The 22,514-nt window shown below is 35.3% G+C and overlaps 1 protein-coding gene across 2 annotated transcripts in view; it reads left to right on the plus strand.

The window, feature by feature from the left end:
- Positions 1 to 22,514, plus strand: part of fer (fer (fps/fes related) tyrosine kinase) — a 136,535-nt gene that overhangs the window by 33,753 nt on the left and 80,268 nt on the right. Inside the window, exons 5-10 of one of the 2 annotated variants that reach the window (XM_088629341.1) lie at positions 1,319 to 1,339; positions 6,526 to 6,709; positions 16,826 to 16,963; positions 17,172 to 17,291; positions 17,645 to 17,767; positions 19,064 to 19,253. In XM_088629341.1, the coding sequence (XP_088485467.1) occupies positions 1,319 to 1,339; positions 6,526 to 6,709; positions 16,826 to 16,963; positions 17,172 to 17,291; positions 17,645 to 17,767; positions 19,064 to 19,253 (776 nt within the window). The remainder of the gene's footprint in view (positions 1 to 1,318; positions 1,340 to 6,525; positions 6,710 to 16,825; positions 16,964 to 17,171; positions 17,292 to 17,644; positions 17,768 to 19,063; positions 19,254 to 22,514) is intronic. The other variant, XM_088629342.1, reaches the window with a different exon arrangement.

Below are 22,514 nucleotides of genomic sequence, written 5' to 3' on the forward strand. Positions count from 1 at the left end.
CATATAATTAATACAATTTAATTAGAGCTTTAAGAGTATTATTATGTACTAGGGTGAAAGAATTGTGATTAAGAAGAGATCATGTATTCATTCAACATTACAAATTAATCAATAGTTAATTTTATGAAAAATAAACACGTATAGTGAGCTAAGACTTTTTATATAAATTGACAGAAAAATTCAATACTTCCAAATATATCTCCACATGACTGTCCAGAGCTAATTTCTGGACAGAATGTTGTCAATTACTAGACAGGTAAAAGGACCAATTCAAATCCCAGAAGCAGCAAACAAATCTATCATCCTACAGTATGTTATTTGTGATAATTTATTAGTGCAGCACTGGACCCTGAATGCTGGTTGAAGTGTCTGCAGAGAACAACAAATTCAGGCTGAATATTTTCAAGGGTTATTTGATTATTGTAATTGTTCTTTCATTGAAAAAAAAAAATTAAAGTAACAATTTTACATTGCGTTACTAACGAGTTTTATTATATCTTTCTTTATTATGTCTACAAGTGATCTTAGAATGTTCTTTGAAAATTAAAATCAATAGTATTATAGCATAACATAGACCAGTGCTGTGTGAAATGGATATTGCATTGAGTGGGTAAGAAATGTGACAGGACAGTTTGAATTCTTCTGAAAAATAGAATGCCTGTTTTTGATTAGTAAAATTTGAAAATAGGTCGTTGGTGTTTTCATGGAGTTCATACCAGGCCTGACAAGGTCTGAAAGGCCCCAGATCCTTCGATCCTTCCATCACTGACCTTTGGGGTATAAACATGGCCCACAAGACCACTACTTTTGTAGGCACACCCATCTGTCGTCCTCAAGTTCCACCTCCAATGCCTTGGTTTATTGTGGTGGGGGCAATTTCCTCACCTACTGTACATGGCCTCTGTTTATTGTCATCCCTCAGATATGTTATGGAAATATTTCTGTTTTATGTTGGTTAAAGCTAAAATATCAATATTCAATCTGTAATTGCATTATTGGGGTTTGTAGGCTTCTGAACCAAATTCATATCAACTTAATTTTAATTAATGTTCTTTTTGGTGTGAGAATATTAGTGATTTAGAAGGAATATTATCTTGCCTCTTAAAGTTTAATGCTAAAAACATTTAGTGGTATAAATAGTTACATTCATGTACTGTATAAATAAAGGATCAAATACAGCATCACTGTATATTGTAATTGAAAATCCTATGAAACATAAGAAAATTGAATTAATATCCCAGTGTCTGAATATGTTAAGAATATGCTCTTCATTTTCCCCATTAAACCTTTTTAAACCCTTTGTGTTCTAAATAACCAGAGGAACAGCTTAAGACTTCAGGTGAGTTTTTAGAGCTTTATTTGTAATTAACTTTATTTTGACTTTGTGAAAATTGTGCGTTTACAATATAATTGCACACGTTTGCATGCCTTTTGTTTGTAATGACAACCATTTGATTATCACAACTGTTACACTACATATCCATTGCTTGCTATTGATTGCTATCCTGAAAGGAAGTTCAAAATGTTTGAAACCAGTTCACAATAGACAAGTTAACTCCAACTGGAATGGTGCCATCTTAGGTATTTCTTGTTTAAACACTAAAGGAGAAATATATTAATATTTACCTGTAAATTTGAGGAAGGTATTAATAACATTTATTTTTAGAAATTCAGATATTTCTCTAAGAAAACATGTCATTTTCTTCAGCTAAACCAGAACAGAAAGTACTCTTGCTGATGCAGTTGGTTGCATGTTAAGCCATGCCTGTATCTGCAAGAGTCTGAGCTTATTGCATTGTTGGTATTTCTTTGCTAATTACTTTCTTTGTGAGCCAATTTTTTATTTACCTTTCAAAACTTTAACTTACATCTTTTCACTCAAATCTGTTCCTTCTACACCAAAAATTGGAATCAAAATCAGGAGAGCAAATTGATAGCTTTGCTCTAATTTTTTACGTAAAAGTTAGTCATAATAGGTAATCACCATGATTTTTGATATTTTCACAATTATTGAAATGTCCATCCATCCATGGATTATCAGAAAACTCTCTGTCCCATTGAGGGTCATGGCAAACTAGAGCTTAACTTGGTAGCATAGGGCATAAGGTGGGGTGACTGCTGTTTTCCTGGATGGGACACAAGTTCATTGTGGAGCACAGAGGAAGGGATACCTTTCAATATTCTGATAGACCTAGCTGGCATGTTTTTGGAACATATCTGGGAAAAACCAAGGTGAAGACAGGGAGAAGGACACACACCACAGAAGTAAACCCACTTGAGCCCAAACCAAGAAACTCTGAGGCTGCAATGCTTTGCCACTGTGCTTTATTTATACAGACCTGAAATATAACACAATTTAAATATATTTAACAAATCTGTAAGTAGGTCTTGGAAACCACTACCAATATTCAAATTTATGTTAATATCAGATAATAGAACTGAGATTACTTGTACTCATGGACCCCAATGCATATCTGCATACAGTACCTTTAACTTTCCTAATATTTATTTAAAAAGAATGATAAAGGAAGCTCTCAAATGGCTCAGTGGGGAAAGACAATCTCTCTCGACTCCGTGCTCTATCAGCCAGATATCACAAGTTTGAATTTTGGTTGTGTTACTGCCAGCTGTTGCCAGGATTCCCAATGTAACAGTGTACAACTGGCAGAGAGCTGCCAAGGAGTAGATTCATTGTCAAGGCTCTCATGGCTCTTGGGAAACAGCAACTTTTATGTTTTTTCAGATGTCTACAGGCCTGCAGTGATGTCACTGAGGGATGCACTGCTGCTACAGTTGACACTGACCTTGCTTTAAAGCACTTTCAAACTTGCAGTGTCAGTAAAGGGCTGGGAGGATGGGTGGATCAGAGGAGTCTGTCTCCCCATGCTTTTTCTTCCTGTGCAGCGCAGAGGTTTCTGCTGATACGAAAGGCGGAAAGAAATAATTGATTTCAAACTGAGAGGGTATCAAATTAAAAAGAAACCAAATTATAGATTAATAATATTTTTTGTAATAATGTGTTAAATTCAGTTTTAACTAAAGTCCAAGAGAGAAGGGCTAAATCTACAGCATGGCCAACTAAGTGTGAATATGGGTAATGAGCAACTCTTTCCCACTGTTTTATGTCTCTCCACCTAGTTGCAGGTGGATGGGAGTACCTCACTGTCCCTGTGGTTCCCTCAGTCCAGTGGATTAAGGTCAAAACTGGACCTCATATTGCTCATGTGTATGGAGCTTTGTAGTGTTTATCTAAAACTGGAAGATGTGAATTTACTTTAATAACTTACTGTGTGTATTTAACAAAATTGGACCTCCCACCTTTGCTGTGTGTTCTGTGTTGCATGTTTGAGTGCTTGATGCATGTCAACCTACCTAAAAAGTAAAATGCACGCATACTGTAGTACAAAGAGGTGGACGATTATACATTATTTTCAGGTGCAAAAATATTTTTATAGTACATTAACTATGCATGGAAAATTACAACCAAAACAATTTGTTTTCTAACAAACATAAAGCAACCTGAAGGTCTTGGAGACAGAATTACTTAATTAACTTGTGGCCCCCATGACTTAAGAAGTATATGGAAAATTACACATACAGTGAATGTACATGTTTGCGGGCTGCTTTTTCATAAGATGTTTGTTAATCTCCAAATACAGATCTGTCTCATTGAGAACTGTAATTATATAATCCTCCCTTTAGTTATAATTCCTCTTTTATTTGCTATTATAGGCTTAGTATGTATTTCTCCATTCTGTTTTTTATACATGCCATGTGAAGTAACATTTCCAGTAGAAAGAGCTTCTGAAAGCTGAATGAAAAAATTACATCTAATGTTTGACCCAAAGGTTTTGGAACATTATCTGACACTGTTTAGTACTTCACTACTGCTTCATTGAAAGCAGTTTTGAGAGTTTTTATGACGGTGGAAGGTACAGGCAACATTGTGGTAGCATACACGGTTGCAGTTTAATTCGATAATATTAACACATTTTAAAGGCTCCTAAATTATTGGCATTTGTGCAATTCATTGAAACTTTTTTTAGTGTAGTTTGCTAATGAATTATATACTGCAAATAGTTTACCTATTTATTATTTTTATTCATGTGTACTGCATTTTTTAGATAAATGTATGTAACTACCAAACATGGTTACTGAGAGCTGATGATTGCTTAGTTAATTATTTCTTCCTTATACACCCAGCTTCACAAGTATAACTTAACAGAACCCCAGGATTCCTCACAGCTTTCTGTTAATACTGATAAAGTAACCACCATTTCCTCACTTGGCTTGTTTTCCTGTCTTCATTACCTGCTTGAACGTATGGTGCATTTTAAACAGTATCTTCAGGCTATGTAGAAGCTGCTCTTTTATAAAATCACAGAAAAAAAAGTTAATTTTCATTGTATTTGATCAACAGAAATATGATAGAAGTATTTTAGCTTTTAAATACCTAAAGTTAGTTTCATTTTGATCAGCCTGGCCTTGCTGTTTTAAATGATGGGATCTTTGTGCCATAAGAATTCAGTCATATGACCTAATGGCTTTTCTCTTTGGCACTTGGCAGAACATCCTAATGAAGAAAATCCTGATAAAAGTGCTACAGATTTTAAACTGTGCTACTTTTGTGCTTTTGCTGAGGGAAAACAGGCCCCTCTTCATGCCCAGTGATCATATTAAACTGAAAATATCAGTCAGTGGAATGTCTGAACCCCAGTAGCCTCAGGACACAAGGGCTGGACTTGGCACTGGACCATCTCAATTGCATTCTGATGCTGAAGGATTTAAAAATGATCTCATATTGTCAGAGATGCTAATCTTTTCAATCCTTAAAAACATAAAATAGACACTGTTTGTGTTAAAAATAATTTTGGTTATTTCCATTAAACAAGGGGAATCTCAATTCTGTATTTCATCTTCAAAAAACCTGTAAATGGCAATTTAGGCGTTCCTTATTTAGGATTCAGTTGATGTTTTAAAAATATCAATTAATTCAATTATTATTTAACAAAATAATATCATGAAATTTCGTGAGATTTAAACTGAAGAGGGGCACACCTGTTACTCCTGAAACAGGAAATTGTCCAAAGTTCTAAGATTTGTGTTTGAATTTGAGTAACATTTTTTGGGGGGAATTTTCCAAAAAGCTGGATCTTATGGGCACATATTTTTATTCCCCTTTAGTTTGGCTAATTCAGCAAGCCTGACCACACATTTCTATGGCATCAAAAAACAGTTGGTGTTTTTTTAATAATTTCTGCTAATAGTAGACAAAACTATGCATAAAATAAAATTGTCATTAGCTACTCACATGGGTTCTCTTTGTATTTTAATACTGATTGGTTTATCTGAGGTGAAACGTTACTTAACGTATGATTTTAGTTGCATCATTTGTATATTACTTCTGGCCTCATTACTCATACCACCCCTTTTTGGTTTAAGGTCACAACCACAGTTTAAGGTTCAATGTGCATTTAAATGCACCTGTAAATACATGTGCATGCTCTTCAGCTAAATCTAAAAACAGATGCAATTGCAGGTGATACTTAAAATTCAAATCAATCCAAGTATTCCCAGTCCTCAAAGGCATTGACAGACCCAGTGGATATATTCAGTATCAGTAGTGAAACACAAACTAGAAGTTACAAATGGAAACTACATGGAAGTGCATTTAAATGTGTGAATGGGAGGCAATTTCTACTTAGAAAGCATTGTGTGATAAAAAACAGTGCATAACTATGCATTGTGGGATTGTATTTACTAGGCTACCTAGCCTTTTTGCTGAAGCTGAAACCCAGGCATCTTTAAAGTTCTGGAAGAGACATCTGGATCAGATACTAGCAACCAAATGGGCTAGATAGGCCCAATGGCCATGGTTCATTGTAAACTTTGTTTCAAAGTTCATTTAATAATTAAAATAAAGATTTTAGTTAGAGACAGTAATTTCTCCCCTTCTCCACCTTGTCTGACGTGGGCTGATGGTAACATTTTCCGCTGTGCATCACCCAGTAGGGTGTTGCACTTCAGTTGCGGATGAAGTGGTTTTTCTTTGGCTTTATATATCATGTGTCCATTGTATATTATATGCACAAAAATATAACACAGTAAATAGCTTTAATGTGCTGTTTGCATTTTAATAAACATTTTAATATTTATTAAAATACAAAACAATGATCAATAGTACACTCTTAACACTGCTCTTACCTAAACAACATATTTCTGTTTGATGCACTATTCATTTCACTTGAAGGTGGTTAAATAGTACTCCTTATGTTACTTCAGTTGCTCAAAGACATCTGCATGTGAAAGAAATGTCACACATACATTGCAAACTGATTGATATACCGTATTATCTGATCGCATTTATTTGCACATTTAAGCGCATGTGAACTTCACTTTCAAATTTCCATTACCTGGAGTACTACTACTTTACATCTGAAGAGCATATTGCTACCATTTTGTCTGAACAGGTGCAGTTGAACATGCAGATTTTTTGTAAAGTTGCTGATTTTGTCTTTTACCTAGGCAAGGAGCCTGAAAAGGCACGGGAGCGCTATGATAAAGTGACCATGAAACTGCATAACCTCCACAATCAGTATGTCCTGGCAGTGAGGGGAGCACAGCTGCACCAAGAGCACTACCATGACACCACTCTTCCTCTGCTGCTGGACTCCTTACAGAAGATGCAGGAGGAAATGATTAAAGCCCTGTGAGTTTTTATGTTCCTCCAGTTCACACAGACACATTGGAATACACTCTTAAAAAACAAAATACATTCTGTTATGCTATGCATAGAGGAGTAATGGAAGCAGTCAGTGTCCTTTCCAGTGGTTTCAGGTTTAATTTGTCCACCTTTTCAACTAGAAGACTCGAGGTGTCTTCAGGGCCAGATCCCACGTGCTGTTTTTTGAGACCTGGAGCCTTATGCTGAGAAGTACTAGTGAGCTTTTAAAAAAAAAAATTCCTGTGGGTGGAGTTGTGAATGAACTGTGAATTTTTTTGTTTAGTTTTTGTGAAACGCGCGCCTCAATTGCTTGGATGGGTCTTTGGGGTTTTTCAACCACCCAAAAACAGCAGTGGTATGTGTGATTCTGTTGTGGTGGGACATTTAAAAAAAAAGCATTGATCAAATACGTGTTTACATAAATATTTAGGTAATGTGCCATTAATTGGCCCATCTAAATAAATATATAAGTATAAATATATAAATAAATAAGTTGGAAATGCAACTTTTTGCAAAAGTTAATGGCTGTTTTAAGCTATGTGATGTGTGGTAAATGAAGGCCACTGGTTCTGCCAGTGGCTCCTGGCAGGTTAAAAAAAAAAGATTGTGGAATGCATACTTTTTATTTTGATGAAATCAAGTACAGACACGATTTATACTGTGCAAAATGGTCTATTGCAAGTACATTTGCAGAGATGGTGTTGCTAAACTATTTAATCTTAATCCAGGGATATGTTTGTTACTTTGTGCACTAAATATCTAATATCTAAAATTAAATGTTATCCATAAATGATAATTTAAAAACAGGTGATTATTCACAAATCATAAGAAACGTATGTGTAAATCACCATTCTGTACAACTGTTGCCATACTGAAGAAGATGCCTTTGTGTTAGTGTCATCTAAAAAAAACTTATTTATTCCTGGCATATGGCAGTATTGTGTTGCTTATTTGAAGATGGTTGATAAATGAAACACTTCTTATGAAAATATTCAGAATATGATGAAATATTAAGTCCAAAAACACTTTTCACTCTAAAGGTCTTTTTAATATTATGAATGAGGATTATTTAAGTCTTGTGCTGTTTTGATTTAAGCCTTTTGTTAAATTTGCTACTGTTCATTTTGAATGAATATAGCCAGATCAAATACTGAGTAATAACATGAAGTCCACAATTAAAAAAAATCCTCTTTGAAGATGAAAATTGACCTTGAACTTAATTTTGCCAACAGAAAGCAACATCCTACCAGCTGGTAAGAGATGCATGCCTCTTCACCGCTTAAAGGTTCAGGCAAAATGATGCTGTGCTGTATTACACAATATTTACGCTGCATGGCAATTCACACAATACACTACTGTGAAAGCACTGAGGCAGAATGTGTCATGTGATATCACAAGACTGGTGAGCACACATTTAAATGGGGATAACTAATAAAACCTACCACCTGTTTTGCCATGGTGGTTAAGGCAGGTGCTGTTACATTGTAATTTTTGTAATTTTTTCCTGATTCATTTATAGGTTTTATTGGCCTAGTGGTTGCATTACTGTGGCAGCGGACAGTACTGTCAATACGCCCTTTGTCCTATATTACCCTGAAAGGGATTTCTAAAAAAAAATGATCATGGTAAATAGCTTTGACTGACAGAAAAAAATACCTAATTTGACCTGTTGAATGTCAATTCTTGTGAACACTAAGAACCACATAGAAAATTACCAACTCTCTTATGAAGAGAATAACAGCTTCATGACGTAGGTATGTGGGTGGCTGTATCAAGAGCACACACGCTTGATCTCTGTCTGGAGTATTAATAGCCAGTAATTTCTAACATGGCAAGATATTACCAGCCTAACACAAACTGTCAATGATAGGCTGATCTGGGAGATTATATGTCATGACCTGTCACCAAGAGCGAAAGGAAGGTCCAAGTGTAATTATCCGGAGAGACCTGTCTAGGAGAGTGTAATACATTGCAATTATAAATAACATGTTTCTTTTGATGCTCAGTGGGTCCATTGTTATGTCAATGAGGTATTGTACAATTTAGGTTTAGTTTTAATTTCCAGTGGTAATGAAACAAATAAAATGTGACTGACAAAATTAGGTTGTTGTCAGAAAAGGATTTTTTCAGTTTGATTTTGTTAGCCCATAGTATTAAATGCTAATTTTGGCAATCATGATACAAAACGGAGGTTTCAGGCTTCAGAGACAAAACACTTTTTACTGTTGAGATGAACAAGGAAGCAAAGAAAAAAAAGCCATACCATGCAGAACTGTACAGTGTTGCTTGCGAAATAAGTGTTGGTTTCCGTGTTACTGGTTCATTTTAGAAGCCAGTTTATTTTCTAGGACAGGACAATTGTGTATGTTTCAGAAAGAACAGAACAAAATTCTAAGATACCCTTGGTTTAAGGGATAGTGTTTGCCGCTGTAGTCTATCCATCTGTTATTAATTTTGCTGTTGTATTTGTCTCTTTTCTTTCTGTTTGTTTTGAAATATTGCATATAACAGGATATCTTTGCTTATCTTTCATAGCAAATCTCCAGTGTTAACATTTTTTAAAAAGCACTGAGGTATTTGGGTGAACTGTACCTAGTCCCCTTTATTCACTTCCAGATTTCTGTTTGGTGTTGAAAGGCTTCCTGATATAGAAGAGTTACTGTGTAACTTCTGTCAGTTAATTTTTTCAACGTTTTCGAAAATGAAAGAAATTCTGATTTTGTGGTAAGGTAAAGTGACACTTTTTAGGCATTGTTTGGGAATGTGTTTACACAAATGAAATGAAAATGCAGGGCTGTGGGGAATTGATGTTAATCTGTTAAAATATGCATGTGATTTGGCCCTAGTAGGATTGTTTACTGCTGATGACAGAGAAGGGAAGGAACATTACCTTGAACAGATAAGTAAACTGGAAAGGTGGCATCAGTCAAGCATGCTTGATATTAATGTTGATTACACCAAAGAACTGGCTAATTGTGATAGTAATAAATTATATGTTCATCCTCTCTCCCTTATTAATCAGCCTGGAAGTTGTTCAGTGTTCTCAAAATACCTGAGAACAGTAATAGATGAATAACTGAAGAATATAACTATTGCATTAAAGAACACCAGTCTGCGCATATATTTGATTAGGAAGTTGAAAGGGTTTGGAGTGAGGCAATACATTTTAGAGAGGTTTATACAATGTTAATAGAAAGTGTCCTTACTTTTGGTATTATGGTATGGTGTGGAATAAGAGTAAAGGGCCAGAATTGTTAATATTGCTAGTAATGGGTTCACCACAGAAACAGTTTAAAGAGCAACATTATATTACAGTTAAAAGGAAAGCCTAGCATATCATTGATGACCCCTCATACCCTCTTTGTTGTGATTTTCAGCTGCTACCTTCAGGCAGGAGTTTTAGAATGCAAATGGGCAAGAAATTGTGTACACGATATCCTTTATTCCCCATGCAATCGGTATATCAAATGCAGCTAAGTGACTGTTTCCTGTATGGAGCTATCGGATTATGTGAAACAGTAATGTGTTATGGGCATAGTGAGATTCATGTGTATATTATAATAATTCCTTATATATACCTTATATATATATAAACGTATATAGCACTTTTCTAGACACTCCACTCAAAGTGCTTTACAGGTAATGGGGACTCCCCTCCACCACCACCAGTGTGCAGCCCCACCTGGATGATGCCAGGAGACAGGACCTTAGTTTTACACGTCATTCAAAGGGCAGGGCCTTTTTACAGTATAGTGTCCCCGTCACTATGCTGGGGCTTTTGGACCCACCTAGACTGCAGGATGAGAGCCCCCTACTGGCCCCATTAACACCTCTTCCAGCAGCAAGTTAAGTTGTGAGATGTAGGGTGATATGTATTGTTACAGGCCTAAGACTATTGATTGTTTTTAATGTGTATTTCATTTATGTTGAGTGTTATTTGATTTTTATGGTGATACCAAAGACAAATTTCCACCCCTTTGGATGGAAATGCCTTATATTGTGTATCTAAAAAAAACTCTAGTTTTCTAGATCACACTATACCATAACATGAGGTTGAAGTGGATACATTAGATTCTTTCAAAAAAGAGCTTGAGATTCTCAGATCAATTAGCCACAAGAAACTAAGTGAGTTAGTTGAAATAATGTCCTCCTCCTGTATATGATCTTTCTTATGTTCTTAAATTCTAACTGATTTATAGAACATTTGGAGAACATTCCCAATGGCTTTGGTTAAAAAAACTGAAATTTAATTTAATGTTCAAAAGTACATAAGTTCCATTTATTGGGAAAGTGAATAACTGAAAACCCCCTCTGCTTCTGTGTTATAAAATGGTCGTGATCAGGTGTACTATTGTATTACAATAATTTGCTGATCATTTTAGTTTTGCCCACATTTTTTAATTTGTTGATGGCATACACAGGTAAAATGAGTCCTGTACCTCCCCACAATGAACAAGAATAATTAAGGCACCATCATATTATCCATTTCACTCACATTTTTCACGCATAAATGACCATCTCAGCATTTATTGTGCTAAATATATGTACTCCGTTTTGCAGATTTTTTTCCACAAATTCCTCCGTATGCTTAGCTAATGTATAGACAATTTTGTCTTTCCTTTCTGTCATATTCATTTGAATTCTACAATCTGGTGCCACAGTGAACTTAATAGTCAGCTCCATTGTCGGACTTGTAACACTGTTAATCTCCCAGTACTGCATGACCACCACATTATTTATCCATCCTGATGGGGGCTTATGAATAGAAGTTTTATGGATGAGGTTAAAAAGCAGTATATGGGTGGGTCAATAAGCATATTCCATTTCTGTGGGGATTTGTTGAATCCCCAAAGTTTCAAATATGATTTCTTAAAATATGATTTTTAGTAGTATATCTGTTCTGAGTGACACTAGTATGTTCTATTAATTTTAAGACAATCAAACATCAAAATTGATCCATGTGGGATCCTGATAATATTGGACATTTGGGTGATACATAAATTAATCAAATATATACTGATGGAAAAAAGAAACGCAACACCTCCTCCATACTCTGGCCTTCCTGTCTGCATGGAACAGGCTGAAGAATGACTCATCTGTGAAGATGCCACTGCTGACAAGTCCATCACAGCCTCTGTCTGGCCTAAGCCAGTCGGGTGTGACACCTAGGAGGTGTGAGCGGAGGGCCTCTGATAAGTCACCTTGCTCTGAGGCCAGCAGCATGGAGCCATACTGTCCTCTCACTGATGCGGTCATTGTGTCTGCTGGAAGTTTCAGCAGCAGTATGGGTAGCATATCTGAAACAATCTCTCAGATGCACCAGTCTGATGCATCGGTCCTGCTCTGGTGTGGTCACTTGAGGGCGACCGGAGACCTTCACTGCTGGTATCTTATGGTTACTTACTTTACATTAAATTAAAAGAGGAACAGGCAGCATGGTGGCAGGATGGTTAGCAGTGCTGCCTTGCAGCACTGGAGCCTTGGTTTCAATTCCTTGGGTGTTGTCTATGTGGAGTGTGTATGCTCTTTCTGTATTCACATGGGTTTCTTACGGGTGCTCTGGTTTCCTTTTACAGTCCAAATCTTATTGGTAAGTTAATTGTCCACTTGGTAAAGTCAACAATGTTGCTTATACAGGGACATAAGGAGAACCTTTTGATCTAAATGTAAAGCTCTACTTATGGCACAAAACCAATATAGTGTATCAAACAAATCAATATGCAGGGGTGCTGGCAGCATTTTTTTGTGGAACTGCTTCTCATTGACAGGGACTGGGAAGCTTGTCAGGAATGAGGGGAAGATGAATGTCTTAAAATAAAAAATCCAAGACCTTGAACTACAATGAAAATTCATCCTCCAGTAGGACAATGACCCAAAGTATAAGGCTAAAGCTACACTAAAGTGGCTTAACAAAAAGAAAGGGAATGTTCTAGAGTGACTCAGTCAAGGTTCTGATTTAATTGTTATAGAAAATATGTGGTAAGACTTGAACCTTGCTGTCTCCAACCAGTTTGAGAGAATTCGAGTAAGTTTTCAGTGAAGAACGCACATAAAGTGCACCATCTTGGCATGCAAAGTTCTTATTTGTGCCTGGAGGGTGAATACTTATGTATTCCACGTATTTTATTTTTTTACTTTGTTTCCGGTTTTGGGTAACATTTATCTTTCTACCATTAACAATATTCAGTTTGAACAGTCAAGTTGTGGTTAAAATATTAACTTTAAATAGGTTCCGTGTATTTAAGGGGAGGGGGTTCTCTGCATTAGCTGCTTGTTAGTAAACTGGCATTAAAGCAGAAAGGCTGGTGATTAAATAAATGTTCTTAATCTAATCAAAATCCAAATCAACAGCAACTGGGACACAGCATTTCTTATATACTGTAGAAGTGCTTTCTGTGGCAGTCACATTAATAATAAGCTTAAGTGCATCAGATAATATAATGGAACAAGTAATAGGTTTATTCCATGCTGAAAAAAAGAAGAAAGCTACCCACCTGAACTGCTATAGGAATATAATATTTGGGTTGCATTAAAAATAGGGAGGTTAATAATAATACACCTACTCCATGAGCATGTAATGAAAACAACAGTAGTAATGAAAAGCGGGCTATGAAGCTTGAACTATAAAATAGAGCACTAGTTTGCACTGTACCAGCATAAGTCTGATCTATAGCATTTAGTTCCTGAAGAACAGCATTATGGTTCTGAAGTTTGAGAAAAAATAATAAATCTGGGGATTTCTCTGTTTTAGTGTAATATACTATTCTAAAATGCTTGTACGTCCAAACGAAATTTTTTGCATGAAAATGGAGAAGTTAAAGAACTGAATCAGGTAAAGTGAGACCACAGGTTAAATAAGTAAAATAGTGGCAAGCTGTTCAGTTCAGTAGGAAGAATGAGTTCCTCAGCTGTTTCTTAAATCACATTTATTTGCATTTTGATGCTATGTGTTAAAACAGAAATCTTCTTTTGCTAATTTTTAAAAAATACACAGGTTCTTATGCTATTTTATGTTTAAATTCCTTAAGATCATTATAACTTGTTCTTTTTATTTCCTTTCTTTAAATTGCAGCTTTATGCCGTAAGTTACCCAAAATAAAAGCTATTAGATTGTCTTTACTTTTAGAGAATTTTAGAACTGCAGTTCACTTGAGCATATACATCCCCAACTGACCAACCGATAAAATGAAAATAATAAAGAAAACAATGTATTCAAAGTCCAACTGTCGTTAACATTCACATTAACATTCCAACATGAAAAGGTTACAGATGGAGATAGGCCCATTCTCCATCCCTGTCATCTTGCCATTTGTTGAAAGAGGCCATGGTTTCAGCCACTACAACATGGGAAGTAACTAAATTGGTCTGCTGTGAGCCGGACTCAAACAGGGGTTGCTGCGGTCTAAAAGCAGAAGACTAACCACTATATGAACATGCCAAGCTACCCAGAAGGTCTATACCACATTACAAATTCATGAAATAAACTTAATTAACCCATGCATGTGGTAGCTGCTTTCACCAGACTGAAAACCCGTTTTAATTGCATTTCCAGTTTAGACCTTTTCCTGTAGATGTATGAATGTGTGTTAAGTGGTAGAAATATTATTCTTATTTGTGAAATATTTCTCATTTTTTTAGAATTGGTTTTAAAATATAACTCAAGTGTTATGAAAAATGAATTAGAGTATATGTATATGTCTTCAACTCAGAAGTAGGAATTAAAAAAATAAATTGAAATATTTTGATATTTTATATATAATGTCATAATTTTGCATGTGTTCAGAATTAATTGTATGAAAGAGTGCTAGTTTTGTGCAGTAAAATGAACATATCTGAGATGGTTTCAAAACTCTTCAAAGCTTTATTACAGCTATGTTGTACATGACAAAACACAGGAATGCTACACATGCATTGAGAACCATCAAAAAGGAAAATCAAGGTTCTATTCTCACACTCTGTTTTCCAGTCTACTTTGAGAACACAAGACATTGGACCCATAGCTGATAAACATAGACTCTTAGACAAACATTACATTAATAAAAATACTATAAATTTACCCACTTCCTTAAGGACTGCACTCATCTACCGTCATGATTTTGCCATGTGGAAAAATGTACATACATCTAGACATTTTTCACTTGACAGTATTTATATTGCTGTAGTATAAAACATATTCCTAAAATGGCTAGTCTTAGCCTTTATAGATCTGTAAAGTGTGCCAGATGGGAGGAGTTGAAACAGATGGCAGGCCTACTGAGACGGATCAGCAGATAAACTTAATCTTACCGGACGTCCCTTCAGTATACAGCATGATAAGAAATGATAGATTAATGCTGATTAATGTAGATGCTGTCTTTTTAACTTTTCCTTAACATTTCTTGCTTTATTTTGAGCTGTTATTTAGTACTTTGTAGCACATTTCCAAACTCATCCTAATAAAAAATGCAGTCAGTAGGACTGGATTAAATTCTTGATCAGCATCAACCTTTTTTATGTATGAACAAAGCTGATATTGACAGCCCTATTTGAAATTTGTGTTGTAGATAATTTATTTTTACTCATGTACCATCACCATGGGCCTTACATACTACCATCTTCTTTTTCTATTCCTTTTATCTATTTCTTACAAAAGTAATGTAGATGTATTTTCATGGCTGAATTTGCCTTCAAACATATATTAGTAGTGAATACATGAATGAGATTAGTTCTTTTGCAGCTTTTCCACTCTGAAGTTAAATTACATCTTTGTCACAGAATGAGACATCTGTCTTGTTTCATTTCTTCTTTTTTATCTTTGAGTATATTCTTACATGAAAAGATCCCTTTTAATTCCATTATCTTGTCACGTAACATGAAAACTGAAGCTAAGAACCTGTCACTTCCTAGTCCTCCTTTATAAGTACTTACAGAAATACTCAGCTACCAAAGAAAGAAAAAAAAGTACTTTTTCACAAATGTCTTTAAAGGAATTTTCTTTAATCATTTTTCTTTTCTGAAGGCGGTCGTATCCATACTATTGAATGGTTATTAGGAATAAAGTGCTATTGTAAAGGACCTTTTTTTAAGTTTCCAGACCTTAAAAAATCTGATGAGATATTTTTAGTTGACAAAAAATTATTTATTTAAAAGCTCACATTTTATAAGGGCTCTACATTCTGCTCTTTTATTTATCAGGGATATTATTTAGACCAGGGGTCGGCCACCTTTCAGAAGAGGTATGCCAAGCACATACACTTATACTTTTTTATGTATATGTGGCATAAAGTGGATCAGTGGATTTTCATGCCACATTTTAACATCAGTACTTTTTAGATACAGTTCGATTAATAAAAAAAGTATTAAAATATACTACGATTTTAAATGGATAATATGCACATCTTACCATTTAGTGGACCTAGCTCTTGTTTTCTCTTGCTGATGGAATCTCAGATCTCAGCTTCATAGCAGATTATGAAACTGCCCGTGCTTCAAGGCAGATCGAGCAGCAGGGGAATTCACTATTTTCACCACTGTAGTTATAACATTAAAATTATCCAAATTGTGGCTGAAGGATTTTCCTAAAGGATAATACAATGAAAATGTACCATGAGGTGGCCAGTGTGATCTGCAATGATCTTCACAAATGATCTTCTGTTTCCCAGCCATTGAGGAGGCACTATCAGTCTTCATAGAAAATATTTTTGTGATGTCAGTTCCTCTTTCCTCAGAATGATTAATAAACGTCTTAGCTATCTTGTCCTGTAATTGCGCCATAGATGGGCTTCAGGTAGCACAGCTCATCTCAAATTCTACCCAAGTCACACTGCCTTGCAAGAATTGCTAATTCTTAAAAATAAAATCCATATTCCTCTTTCCTAAATTGCTGAAATGAGTGAATATCTAACTCTGCTTTCTTTGCAAACACCATTAGTCCACAATATTTGACTTTACACTGTGAAAAGCCTTTACAAGTGTGAAAAAATGTTATCAGTGGCATGGATTGTGAGCTTTCCTGTGAAAACAATAGGCTAGCCCCTCTAAAAATAATGCCATGGTTACCTGAGATATTCTTACTGTATATGTTGGAATATGTTCTGAGTCATGGTTTGTTCTTTTTTTCAGGAAGGGAATTTTGGAAGAATACAGTGAAATCACCAGTCTTTTATCTGATGAAATAGTTAAGGTTCATAAAGAAATTTACACATCCATTGAACAGATTGACCCTGCTTCAGAGTATGAACATTTTATAGAAGTTCACAGGTATGATATGTGATTGATGTTGCTGCTATATTCTGTCGCTACAATACAGTTTGTTATGCAAAGATCATAATACATATTAAATATATGCACTGCATTTGTATTTTTTTCTATATAGCAGCTATATTGTGAATTGCATGTGTTTTCATTGTATTGTGGTGTGCAAAAAAAAGTTTAGAATAAACATGTCACTGGAAATGTCTTTTAACAGATCACCAGAAATCAAGCAACCATGTGTAGAATTTGATGTTTCCTTGCTGGAGGAAACTGAGAACCTACAAGCAAATGAGATTTTATGGAATAATTTGACAGCCGACAGTTTACAAGCAGTGTGAGTGTTAAATGTAATATTCAGAAGTAACGGTTATGATTACTCCTGTTGTCTAAATCAGTTTCTGAAGATATGTCACATTATTATTATAATAATTATCAATTAATGATATAATACTAATAATAGTGTAAACATTTCCTTAGTAATTCATTAAATTTACATTGATTTCTAAAGATAAAACAAACAGTGCTTTTTGAATGTTCCATTATCAGGCTTTTTAAATCAGCAGTAATACTTGAATTTAAAAGAACTGCTTTACAATTCAGCATTACTACAGTTTGTGGATACCCATACAAGTAACATGCATTTACAGTTAGTTTACAATTGTTATTGCCTCCTTTCCATGTAACCAGGCTGAAATCAACATCAGAAGAACTGACCCTAACCCAGCAGACCCTTCAGAACAAAGAAGAACTGATGCAGGACTTAGAGAAGAAAATTGAGGAATCTGCCAAATCGTGTGAAAAGAAGTCAGAGTATGTATTGTGCATCGATATCCATGTTTTGATATATAATGAAATTAAATAATCTGGTTTGTATGTCTGTGAAATGTTTTTTATTCATTGATTTGTAGCTAATGATATCAAAGAGGAGAAAGGTAAAGTGAAATATTCAATATTCGAAGTGCCCCCATTTTATTTAGTCCCTTGGACAGGATTAAATGCACTGGCCTGTGATGATAGTTTCATTCCATAAATGGTTCTCAAGGAGCTAAGCCTCTCTCTGTTTTTCCATCACATTCCTGCCATTTGGAGACACATGAGTAGACCTTATTTGGAAATTATCCCCAAGTCATGCGAATTATTGTTTGATACGTGCATTAGATTTAAAAGAAAAACCATAATGCGTGACACAAATATGACACAAATATGTGACATCACAGATGGAGGTGTCAAAAGGAAACCTGTTCAGATGTGTCTCTGTTCTTGAATCTCATCCTTGACACAGTGGAATGAATGACAGTTGTTCATACAGGATTTGTGCGTTATGTATGTAGTTTTCACAGGTTGGTGTGCTGTGCCACCTAGTGGTGAAAGGTTATAAAATTCTATCTTTCAACTACATTTTCCTCCTATTCATGTGGAAACATTGTTTCTTTAAAGCCTGATAAAATAAAAACTGAAATAGTATTTGTTCTACTGTTTCCTTTGGAAACAATCAATCTCACACAAAAGCAAGAAGACTGTCAGGTTTTGAACTTTTTTGTCATGTTTGCCTTCCTATTCTATCATGAATTTTGAGGAAGCACTTTCAATTTGAGAATTTGCTCAGAATTTTTTCTTACATATCTATTGGCATTATCTACCCAGTAGTTAAACCCATCACACAACTGTCCTTAACAATCCAAATGATTCAATAGCATATGGCTATGGCTAATAATGGATCAAATTAGGGATAAACATATTTGTTTGTAAGTCACAAATTTTAAAATGAAGTGTCTTGAATAGGTTTTTGTAAAGGAATATACCCTCAAAACCTTTTTCCCTTCTGTCATGTTTGGACATGGTTGCAAAACCTTTGTCTTTATTCACAGAAATTCTTTTAAAATAAGAATCATCTCTAATAACCTTATAATTTAAGTGTTGAAAGCTATGCAATGCTTAGTGCTTTTGAGAAAAGATTTGGAGGATTTATTTCTTTAGTAATATTAAAGAACAAAATGTTAACTTTTTTCCAGTTTTTATGTAAATAAAATCCTTTTAAGTATTGATGTAGCCATGTTTTAGCAGTACAATGTACTATATCTTCTCCCCTTTCTTGTCCTTTTTTAGTATTGTATTGCTGCTTAGTCAAAAACAATCATTAGAAGAGTTAAAACAGACAGTCCAACTGCTGAGATGCACTGAGGCCAAACTGACTGCACAGAAAGAGTTACTGGATCAGAAGATGCAGGAAAATGAAGGCAAAGAACCACCTCCTGTTGTTAATTATGAAGAAGATGCCAGGTCTGTCAATTCTATGGTAAGAGGCTTATTATATATAAATAAAGGTAGCCGGAATCTTGTAGATTTGTACTAATGCATTGTTATGGGTAAAATGATGTATTGAAGCTATAAATTATAGCTGCATTTTATGTTGGTTGTTCTTTAAGCACTCTGTAATCCCCTCATGTTTTTGTGAACAATAGTATTTGAATATCCTTGTTATATAAACAGTTAAATACAAAATAAGTATGCAGTGTTTAAAAAATACCGGCTGCAGATATGCAAAGCTTTTTAATAAAAATAATTCAAACAAAACATAATATTTCCTTTATGTATGCCCTGAGGTGTATAAAACAAAGCATTTTCATAGATTATTTGAAATGGAAATATACTGCATTTGTATAAATGATATTGCAGGCACTGACAGTAGTTTAAGTATAAACATTTTACTATATGAAAAATCTTCATTTTATTGCATTTTGTGGATGAGGTGCTTTTACTCAAGAGTTAAAGCATTTAAAAGCATTGATTTAGTGTAACACCTTTTGCTCCTTTCAAAACTGTATTCCCGTAACTTTGACATTACTAATAAAGCAAGATAATAATAAATAATCTAATTGATGATTTCCTCAAACGTTCCAACATGATTTTAAAGGTTTTTTGAAGTAACACTAGATGTTTTTGCTATTTTGTCCATATGAGGGCTCAATCCTGGCTCTTTTTTAACAGAAACTGAGATTCATGTTCTTAGTGAACTGCCTCAGAAATCTTCTGACACACCAACCCTAGGATTAAACAGCACTTTTCAGTTCAATCAAAACTTTGTATTAAAACTTGACGTGCAAGACATTCAGGCCACATCAGCATGCATAGGCTGGAAAGAAACTGGTAAAGGTTCATTCCAAAAGAAAGCTCCACAGCCTAAATATTGTGTACCTTTTTTTTTATTTCTGGTGTAATGTGTTTGAAGTATCTCTAATGTCACGGCCTTAAAGGGACATTTTAATCTATTGCTGTAAATCATTTTGGTTGCAGTTCGTTCCTTAATTCCAAAACTGATTAGATTTTAGCTTTAATCTATAGTTTAGTCATCTGTGAGTCTGAGCAATCGAGTTGTTTCCATGCATATGTCAGGCATGCACCGATATTACAGACAATTGTCTTGTGCTAACTACAGTAAGTCAGCCCATCTTTTCAGTACTTTCTATTTATAACGTCAATATATAGTAAGCAGCAAAAAAATCAATACATTGTTTTTTTGTGTTCTCTTGCAATGTGTAATGCAGGGTTGTGGATCTTGTATATGAAAATAAAGCATCAGAAAAATCTGCCCATTTCTGAGATCAGTTGCAAAGTGAAATATTGTAGCTGTATTCCAGAGAAGCAGTTCAATTTAATCTAAAAACACACTTTAAAAAGAAAGATTTTCTTCACAATAAAATATAAAAAAAAACAACTTAGTATTTCTGTATCACCAAACTTTGTTTTATAATATGTTTAACTGTTTTACAAACAGTAAAAAATAGATGAAAAACATACATTGAGTACTGGGGAAAGATGTTTTATCAAGTACCACACAGTATTTTTTAATAGACATACAGTACAATTACTCATACAACTCAGTTGTTACTTACAGTGCCTTGCGAAAGTATTCGGCCCCCTTGAACTTTTCAACCTTTTGCCACATTTCAGGCTTCAAACATAAAGATATAAATTTTTTATTTTATGTGAAGAATCACCAACAAGTGGGACACAATTGTGAAGTGGAACGAAATCTATTGGATTTTTGAAACTTTTTTAACTAATAAAAAAATGAAAAGTGGGGCGTGCAAAATTATTCGGCCCCTTTACTTTCAGTGCAGCAAACTCACTCCAGAAGTTCAGCGAGGATCTCTGAATGATCCAATGTTGTCCTAAATGACTGATGGTGATAAATAGAATCCACCTGTGTGTAATCAAGTCTCTGTATAAATGCACCTGCTCTGTGATAGTCTCAAGGTTCTGTTGAAAGCGCAGAGAGCATCATGAAGACCAAGGAACACACCAGGCAGGTCCGTAATACTGTTGTGGAGAAGTTTAAAGCCGGATTTGGATACAAAAAGATTTCCCAAGCTTCAAACATCCCAAGGAGCACTGTGCAAGCGATCATCTTGAAATGGAAGGAGTATCAGACCACTGCAAATCTACCAAGACCTGGCCGTCCCTCTAAACTTTCAGCTCAGACAAGGAGAAGACTGATCAGAGATGCAGCCAAGAGGCCCATGATCACTCTGGATGAACTGCAGAGAACTACAGCTGAGGTGGGAGAGTCTGTCCATAGGACAACAATCAGTCTTACACTGCACAAATCTGGCCTTTATGGAAGAGTGGCAAGAAGAAAGCCATTTCTCAAAGATATCCATAAAAAGTCTCGTCTAAAGTTTGCCACAAGCCACCTGGGAGACACCCCAAACATGTGGAAGAAGGTGCTCTGGTCAGATGAAACCAAAATCGAACTTTTTGGCCACAATGCAAAACGATATGTTTGGCGTAAAAGCAACACAGCTCATCACCCTCAACACACCATCCCCACTGTCAAACATGGTGGTGGCAGCATCATGGTTTGGGCCTGCTTTTCTTCAGCAGGGACAGGGAAGATGGTTAAAATTGAGGGGAAGATGGATGCAGCCAAATACAGGACCATTCTGGATGAAAACCTGTTGGAGTCTGCAAAAGACCTGAAACTGGGACGGAGATTTATCTTCCAACAAGACAATGATCCCAAACATACAGCAAAATCTACAAAGGAATGGTTCACAAATAAACGTATCCAGGTGTTTGAATGGCCAAGTCAAAGTCCAGACCTGAATCCAATCGAGAATCTGTGGAAAGAGCTGAAAACTGCTATTCACAAACGCTCTCCATCCAACCTCACTGAGCTCGAGCTGTTTTGCAAGGAAGAATGGGCAAGAATTTCAGTCTCTCGATGTGCAAAACTGATAGAGACATGCCCCAAGCGACTTGCAGCTGTAATCGCAGCAAAAGGTGGCTCTACAAAGTATTAACGCAAGGGGGCCGAATAATTTTGCACGCCCCACTTTTCATTTTTTTATTAGTTAAAAAAGTTTCAAAAATCCAATAGATTTCGTTCCACTTCACAATTGTGTCCCACTTGTTGGTGATTCTTCACATAAAATAAAAAAATTATATCTTTATGTTTGAAGCCTGAAATGTGGCAAAAGGTTGAAAAGTTCAAGGGGGCCGAATACTTTCGCAAGGCACTGTATCAAGCTAACAGTTCAGTGAATTTACAATTGTT

This window comes from Lepisosteus platostomus, chromosome 4 (assembly GCF_059453375.1).
Source record: "Lepisosteus platostomus isolate fLepPlt1 chromosome 4, fLepPlt1.hap1, whole genome shotgun sequence".
In the NCBI taxonomy this organism is placed as follows: Eukaryota; Metazoa; Chordata; class Actinopteri; order Semionotiformes; family Lepisosteidae; genus Lepisosteus; species Lepisosteus platostomus.